Here is an 8,715-nt window from a genome sequence, read left to right as displayed (position 1 = left end):
TGATCTCAATGATTTAGCTCATGTCTCCTTTGTTATAAACCCCTTACCACTTAATTACTTCTATCATATCCCCTCTTAACCTACGTCTCTCTCTAAGGAATCCAAATTTAGTATCTTCAATTTCGCTTCGTAGGGAATATCCCTCATCTCCTGTATCCTTTTAGACGTTCTCCATTGCACTCTAAAAGGGGAATGTCTGAAAGAATTCAAGGGATGCGGGATATTTCTCATACAAAGTGAAGTGATAAAAGTAATAGCAACAATAACAGCAAAAACAGCAGTAATGGTAGCAGCAACAACAAAATTGATGACGTTAACGACAAGAACAAATGATAGTGCTGATATTACTAATAGCACCATCAGAGAGAGAGAGAGAGAGAGAGAGAGAGAGAGAGAGAGAGAGAGAGAGAGAGAGAGAGAGAGAGAGAGAGATTCTTCATTCTTAGTATATGCGGTTTCGTCTTGTACTCATCCTGAATCAGCTCCCTCTCATTAAGATAAATAGCACTGCGAGTAATGTTGATGATCTGTTCACGTCGAGAACAGAGAGGGTGCAGTTCTGCAGACAGGAGGCACTCGGCGAGGACTGGTCACTTCCACCATACAAGAAGCAGAGTTTTATGCCGACAATGGATTCGATGACATTCTCTTTGGGTTTCCCTTCATTCCTCACCACATGCCGCGCGCCGCCCAGCTCACCAGGTACTTTAGTCACAGGCGGCAGTCGACTGACTAATGGTCTACTTTAACTTCCATTGTGTTTTAGGTTCCCCTCACCTTTAAGTCTCCTGAGACTTGACTAGATATGACACATTTGATTTCATGTGATTACCCGTAGACGATTCCTTTTCATGATTTCTCAGTTTCTTTCTTTATTTTCGTTAGGTGTCTGCAATGTAATTTTTAGTAAAATGCCTTTAATATACAAATTGTTTTGGTGATGATTTCAATATGGAACATTTGTCCTGATCTTGTGAGGAACTGATCAATTCACAGCAATCATAAATATTGTACTATGATTTTAAGTAAATGACATTGTTCCTCACATAGGCGCCTCGAGAAGTTCCACGTAATGGTTGACTCAAGGGTCGCTGTAGACGTGCTCGTTGCCAACACCCCCCCTCCTGGCAAAACCTGGTCCGCGTACCTCGCTGTCAACTGCGGCTACAACAGAGGTACAGGAACCCAGCACTACATGAACGTTTTTAAAAACTATGAACATGTCAACTTACGTTAATTTACGCCAAGGGAAACATGGTAAGGTAAACTGTGGTAATCGGTCCGGTATTAATGAAGCACACAACAATAAAAACAAGTACTGAATACCATGACAGACAGATAGCTACTTCAAGAACAGTACATGTATGATTCTATACTACGATTGGGAATTATTTTTTATTGATTATCTTTCATTAGAAAATGGATATTACAATATACTAGGTCCCTTCAATCTTTTTATAGATTGAAATGCGTGTGTGTGTGTGTGTGTGTGTGTGTGTGTGTGTGTGTGTGTGTGTGTGTGTGTGTGTGTGTGTGTGTGGGTGGGTGGGTGGGTGTGGGTGTGTATGTATGTGTGTTCCATTGACTAACAAATATCACGATATCATTTTTTTCCAATATTTTATACTCTCCATTAGCAGTTGGCCCCTTGACTGATGACACTCTGTAACTTTGCTTGATGAACACCCGCAGAAGGCGTGTGGTGGGAGTCCAGTGAGGGTGAGGAGCTGGCCTGCCTGATGGACAAGTCTCCCTCAGTCACCTTCGCCGGGGTTTACGTGCACTGCGGCAACTCTTACAGTGCCTCACAGCCACGCGACGTCGAGCGAGTGAGGGAGGAGACCATTGGTGAGTCAACAACAACAACAACAACAACAACAACAAAGTAATATGAGAACTACAAAGACATCAAATAAACCACAAGACCACAGAGAGCAACAAAGTACAACGAACAGCCCTTTCAAAGGCTGATCCCGCTAACATCACTGGGCTGAAACTCTTCTATGTCGAACCTTCGCTGCATTCGAAAGGCTATAATTGATGTTATGCAGGTTATTAAAAGCGTTTTTATGATTCTACTGACAGATTAACCAGATCACTACATTATTAACAAGTAAAACATTCTTGGGGACCTGACTTGTCATCTCTGTGGTCTACACAAAATAGTCGTGGTGAGACTGAAGCAAAGTCAGAATACTGGTTGTAGACTAGACATGGATTGGAGTCTCTGATGCATTAATGCATATATATATATATATATATATATATATATATATATATATATATATATATATATATATATATATATATATATATATATATATATATATATACACACACACACACACACACACACACACACACACAGGCATTACACATGTATATAAGTAAGAAACACTTACTGAAGTTTTCACTTTGTAGATAACGCAGATATGCATACTTTAAATTCGAATGTATCGAAGTTAATAATGCAGTTCACTTACGATGCTTATCTTTAAAGACGACAGCACTTTTTTTTTTTTTTATTATGTCTTTAAACCTTCAACTTGAAAAAGTTTCATAGGCCGCCCATTTCATGCTGAACTGCTCACAAGAGGGTAAAATGGGGCTTTTCTAATTACATAAAAGAGCATTTCGCCTCTTCCAGAACGGCTGCTGCATCTGGTTGGGCGCATCAAGGCCCGTGGCGTGGCTTGCCCTGTATTGGGCATCGGCTCCACTCCGACCTGCAGCCACCCGGGCCCCAGCATGCGGCAACTGACGGAGCTGCACCCAGGGAACTACATCTTCTATGGTGATTATGCTAAGCTAAGGGAGAGAGAGAGAGAGAGAGAGAGAGAGAGAGAGAGAGAGAGAGAGAGAGAGAGAGAGAGAGAGAGAGAGAGAGAGAGAGTCCTCAAAAGGCATCTGTTTTTAAGAACAAAAAAAAATAATTCCAGCAAGATTGAATGAATAGATAAATAGATAAATAAGTAAATAAAAGAGAAACTAGAAGATTTAAGCAGCAGAGCATTGGTTGGGATAAGCTTGAGAGGAAGAAAGAAAGAAGACTGAATATATCTTGCAAAATTGTCACATCCTTGATGTATAAAGAAGAACTTTCCATAATACTGCATAGACCAACTAGTCTTTTTCCAGTCTCCTTTTTTTCTTATGTTCTTTGATTAATTATACATCCTTGACTGTTCATATTATTTGTGTTTGAATGCATGTAAGATATTTTAAGAAAGGATTGGCACGTGTAGGCCCGATGTTTTCTTGCAGGTCCTCTTACATCCTTGTTATTTTATGTTGTGTGTGTGTGTGTGTGTGTGTGTGTGTGTGTGTGTGTGTGTGTGTGTGTGTGTGTGTGTGTGTGTGTGTGTGTGTGTGTGTGTGTGTGTGTGTGTGTGTGTGTGTGTGTGTGTGTGTGTTACAGACGCGCAGCAAATGGTTCTTGGCTCGTGTAAGGAGGCTGACATTGCTTGCTGCGTTGCCACAAGAGTCATCGGCCACTATCCAGACAGAAACCAGGTACTTTAGTTCATTCTTTCATATTGCTGTAGCCACCCTCAGGTTTTTTAGTGATCTCTATGTCAAAATTGATGCTTCTTACAGCAGCGAGTTTTACATAGTGTCGTCCCAAGATTATTTTGTTGATGTATTTGTTATATTATGTATAGCTTGAGCGTATTTTTTCTTTTTTTTAAGAAATTAGCTTTATTTTCACAATATTTTTACATTCACTAATTTTTCTCTCAATTATTAGTTTTTCTTTAAGAAGTTCGCGTATTCTCCTTTTCGCCTTTCAGTTACTGATCGACTGCGGGTTTTCTGGACTAACGAAGCAAGGGACGGGTCAACTCCCTTCAGGATGTTGCATCTTTCGGGACCAACCAAACCTGAAGTAAGTTACAATCTAGCCTCAAAAAATCGATACGTCTGTAATTTCGTTTATCTTATTGTAGGTGTTCAAAGCAGCAACAGCAATAAAGTATCCTAGTCTGAGAGAATTAAGGATGGAGAAAGTATAGTTGCAGTGATAGATATCGAGGAATTGTATTGAGGTCGTTTTGTGAGTAAGAGGTTTGGGAAGTCAATACACACACACCAAGAATATTTCATGTGATTGACATGCATGGTTGACCGTCAAAGTAGTGATGGATGAGACTGGCTTTTAGATTATTCATTCATCTAGTAATCCTATCATACATATCCCTTACGGGGACCAACACTACTGTTCTTAGGAGCTCGTTAAACCTCATGTGTCCCCATTCCGATGCAGGCTGGACAAAATGACACAGGAGGTAGGCTTTGTTAACGCAGTGAAGGGGCATCTGAACCTTGACGACTTCCCTATTGGCTGTATGCTTTTCATCTTGCCTTGGCACGTGAGTATCTAGAGACAGTATCTTTTGTTCCATGATTTCTTCTTTCTTATAAACATGCTTTTTCTTCTATTCTTTGTTTGATACCTATTCGGCAGACGTGATGCACAGCTGGCATCTCATAATGAATTATTTTCCCTGGCTTACATGTGTCTTTAACGTTTTGTGCAATATCTGGTCGGCAGTCTTGTGCCACCGCAGCCATGTATCCTGTGTACCATGTAGTGGAGGATGACGCTGTTGTGGCTGAGTGGCGGCCTACCCGGGGTTGGTAAGGCTATCATCCCTCCTTACACCTTCATGGCAAAAAATAAAAATAAAAATAAAACAATCAAAATCATGTAGAATTTCATTTTTTTACGCTAGTAAACATTTCCTCTTCCACGCGCCTTCACCCCAAGCACATGGTATATAAAATTAAAAACAATTAAAACTGTGTAGATTGCTGTTGCACTCATGAAGTGTGTTGAGTTCTGTAACTTCTCGGATATGAAGCTTTAAAGAATTGTGTGATTGCCACTGAAGCAATGATGTTTTCTCTCTTTTATTATTGCCTCTTCATAATTCCATTTCAAGAAGACATCCACAAAACGTCTAGCTCCTAAAGATGTCATTTAAGGGAGTTGCGCCGACGAGGAGATGCACTGTAATGTTTCGTAACTCGGACCTATAAACGTCTTTTTCTCCACTACACAACCAACCACCAGGTAAAAACACTGACGATGCCAGAGTTAGAAGAAGTGGCTTGAAATAAAGAACTGCAGGTGACATTAGCACATGACAGTTGCCTGAGAAGCGATGAAAGACTATATAATATGAAAATTCAAATGTATTAGCACATAATAGTGGCCTGAAAAGGAAAGAATAGAGAAATATGTAGGTTAATTGCAAGTGACATCATCATATGACAGTGGCCTGAGGAGGGAAGGAGCTTAAGATATATGTAATAGTACAGTGAATCTAGAAAGACGCTCAATAATAGTGTTAACGCTTTTTTGGGGTGACTTTTTGGCTATAATGTGTACAGTGAAAAGCAATGATCAGGGAGGCGTGAGTGCTTGGCAGTGACGTACAGCGCTGAATATAATAACGAGAGAGAGAGAGAGAGAGAGAGAGAGAGAGAGAGAGAGAGAGAGAGAGAGAGAGAGAGAGAGAGAGAGAGAGAGAGAGAGAGTACATTATAAGAATGGCCTTTATTTCACTTTTATACATATAATGATTGGCAGTGACTGTTTCCCATTTTTTAAACTCATCAACGTTAATGAAGTATGCTAAGTAACTTGTACATCATGCTTTCTAGCATTAATAATGTTGATACAGTCAATGGGCCGCGTTGGTACACACAGTGGTCCGAGTTGGTATCGGTGAACCGAGTTGACAATGAGCCGAGTTGGCAATTGACTAAATTGCCTTTGTGCCTTCCTTCCTGTCTTTGTGTTTTCGTCTCCCAAGACCGATACTTTTTTTTACTTCAGTGTTGATGCCTTTCTTCTTAATATCTTGTTCATTGAATGATAGAACTTCAGAGAACTGAGCTGGTGTCAGTCTGAAATGCTGTCAAAATTTCTCTCATTCATTTTTAGCTCTTGAATTAGATCCTGATATTTATCACTTTCGAGTCGTTTCATATTTGCTTCATATACTCAATTCTTTTCCTCTTATTCAAGGCTTAAGATAACATTAATAACTTCTCTTCCTCCAACTCCTCCTCCTCCAATCAGGAAACATACAGTACTGTCTTCCTTCGCTGCAGAAGAAACTGTCAGTTCCGCCAGTCTCTACCGCAAGGAATGTCTCGCCTAGCATAGCGCCCAGTGTGAGCATACCCATAGCAACAAGTCAGCCCGACTCTAGTGCGTCGTGTGCCTCGTCTCCGGTGTCAGACGGCCTTTAGGGTGCTTGCTACACCACGCTGTGTTCCTGCCACGTTGTGTTCCTGCTATGCTGTGTTCCTGCTCGCCAACCCCACGCTGTGTTCATGCTGTTCAAGCCACGCTGTGTTCCTGCTCTAATCGTCTGTAAGCTTCTACAGTGCCCAGGAATAGTGCCCCACAGTGCCTAGGAATAATCTCCTATGACTGCGTTCCCTCCCAAGTGCGATCCAACTAGTGTGTTCACTGTTGTGTGTTTCTGCCCCTTACAGCACACGTCGCCTTCAGAGTGCCACCTTTCTGCAGCCAAGATCCATCTATGTGATTCTGTATTCTTGAGTGTAGTTTCAAGGCCACCTTTATCACGGTCAACTTACGAAATTCACTCATGCTACTGCCCTGCTTCCTTCTGACATCGTCTCCAGAATTTCTGACGTCGTCACCAGTACTTACACTTCTACCACACCATATGGTGATCTAAGAGCTGATGTCCTGAATCTGCTCCAGTCTTCAGTCAAAGCCCATCTGCAGGAGCTTTTCTGCAAGGAAGAACTCGGTGATGAGAAGCCATTAGGTGCATGTAGAAGTTGTTGGATGAAAAGTACGATTCATTCGACAAGGAACTCTTCTGCCACTTGTTTTTCAGCGCCTGCTCATCACTACTCAACAAAGTCTCTTCAGCGTCAAGGAGTTGTTGGTTGAGGAGATTTCTCAGCTGGCTGACGACTTCGTGACAACTCTTCCACCGAACTTTTCAGTTGTTACTGTTACGGAGAAGCCAGAGAATGACTTGCAGCTTGCAGAGTTAGTCTTTAAACTCACTCTCGAGGTCAACGCCATCTGTTAACAACTCAACAAACGTCCCCGTTCCAGGACCCCTCAACTCTTCAGAAGATGCTCCCGTTCCTCTAGCAGATCCGTCAAGGCTTCTAACTCCTGTGCCAGTGCCTCCAGTACCTGTTTCTACCATCACAAGTTTGGCAGTGACGCTCATTAGTACTACCCACCCTGTAACTTCACAGCGCCTTCTTTAAACCCGCCAAGCGAACATTAGAGGCGCATAATGTTAGTTGTGGTTTCTTATCCACACTGGCACTGAAGTTAGTGTCCTCCTTGCCACGGCTTCCCAACGCTCCTTACCTCAAGCCATACACCTCTACACTGCCAACAGCTCCAAGATATCGGTGTACAAGCTTCAGACAATGCTGGTGGAGTTCAGCTTACGCCATTCCTTCGACTGAACCTTCTACGTAGCAGCAGTTTCTCAAGCACTCTTAGACGCCAATCTTTTCAATCACTTCGGATTCCTGGTCGATATCAAGAATCAAAAACTTGTTGACCCACTCACTTCACTTGCTGCACATATTCATTCCCTCCCCAGTGACAGTTCATGCCTCTGCATGATCCAGGCAGACAAGCAGTTCATTGCACTCCTGAAGACGTCGCCCTCTCTTCTGCAGCCATAGTCCGCGGCAAGCCTGTCAAGCACCACATCACGCACCACATAGAGACCTCAGCCAATATACTCAAGCTAAAGTCTGCCGTCTTGCTCCTGAACGCTTCAAGCTCGCCAAAGGTGAGTTTGAGTCTCTCATGCGTACTGGTATTCTACTGCTACGCTCCAGCAGCTGGTCGTATGCCCTCCACATCGTTAACAAGAAGAATGGTGACATCCATCCTTGTGGTGATTATCATGCTCTTAACACCCTTACCAAGATGGACCAGTATATTGTACTCAACATACAAGAGTTCACTTTACAGCTCTCTGATTCCACCATCTTCTCACGCATCCACTCGGTCAAGGCGTTTCATCAGATCACGGGGCAGCCAGAAGACATCCTGAAAACAGCCAATATCACCCTTTTCGGCTTGTTTGTCTACACCCGGATGCCTTTTGGACTGAAAAATGCTGCCCAGACCTTCCAGTGTTTCATCAATGAGGTAGTGATGGGGCTCCCTTTCTGCTTCGCCCTATATCAACGACCCCCTCTTTGCAAGCCTTGACACAGAAAGCCTTACTCACCTTCGCCAAATCTTCACTCATCTGGATGACTATGGCGCCCAAATCAACGTGGACAAGTCTGTGTTCAGCGTTCCTTCCATTGATTTTCTTGGTCACGCCATCTCATCAGAAGGAACTGCACCTCTACCTTCTAAATGTGAGGCTGTTCAGTGGTTTCCCAAGCCTTCTACATAGCGCCAACTAAAGAAGTTCCTAGGAATGGTAAACTACTATAACCGCTTCACTTTCTCTCCAATTTCTCTATTCTATGCTCAAATCTTGCAAGAGAGGCCAGTCTGTTGCCCTCAACTGGTCATTAAAAACTAATGTAGCCTTCACTTCTGCCAAGGATGTACTCTCATCAATCTCCACTCTTTCCTTCCTATCTCTTGACGCCAGCATCTCCATCTCCACTGACACTTCCAGTATTGCTGTATAAGTGCCGTTTTCCAACAGTACATCGGTGATGGCTGGA

At 42.6% G+C, this 8,715-nt stretch overlaps 2 protein-coding genes across 3 annotated transcripts in view; both read left to right on the top strand.

The window, feature by feature from the left end:
* LOC123520698 (D-threo-3-hydroxyaspartate dehydratase-like) overlaps window positions 1-4,707 on the top strand; it is a 10,195-nt gene extending 5,488 nt beyond the window's left edge. Inside the window, exons 3-10 of one of the 2 annotated variants that reach the window (XM_045283230.1) lie at window positions 547-702; window positions 1,051-1,175; window positions 1,693-1,848; window positions 2,648-2,794; window positions 3,419-3,513; window positions 3,792-3,886; window positions 4,265-4,370; window positions 4,553-4,707. In XM_045283230.1, the coding sequence (XP_045139165.1) occupies window positions 547-702; window positions 1,051-1,175; window positions 1,693-1,848; window positions 2,648-2,794; window positions 3,419-3,513; window positions 3,792-3,886; window positions 4,265-4,370; window positions 4,553-4,642 (970 nt within the window). In that variant the 3' untranslated portion in view covers window positions 4,643-4,707. The remainder of the gene's footprint in view (window positions 1-546; window positions 703-1,050; window positions 1,176-1,692; window positions 1,849-2,647; window positions 2,795-3,418; window positions 3,514-3,791; window positions 3,887-4,264; window positions 4,371-4,552) is intronic. The other variant, XM_045283231.1, reaches the window with a different exon arrangement.
* A 2,921-nt stretch (window positions 4,708-7,628) lies between these two features.
* On the top strand, window positions 7,629-8,242 carry LOC123498193. The gene is made up of 2 exons (XM_045245357.1): window positions 7,629-7,814; window positions 8,000-8,242. The coding sequence occupies exons 1-2, from the start codon at window positions 7,629-7,631 to the stop codon at window positions 8,240-8,242; spliced, it is 429 nt and encodes a 142-aa protein (XP_045101292.1).
* Window positions 8,243-8,715: the final 473 nt, after the last annotated feature.

This window comes from Portunus trituberculatus, chromosome 47, assembly GCF_017591435.1.
Source record: "Portunus trituberculatus isolate SZX2019 chromosome 47, ASM1759143v1, whole genome shotgun sequence".
NCBI classification, from domain to species: domain Eukaryota; kingdom Metazoa; phylum Arthropoda; class Malacostraca; order Decapoda; family Portunidae; genus Portunus; species Portunus trituberculatus.
This window is presented reverse-complemented; position numbering and strand designations above follow the sequence as displayed.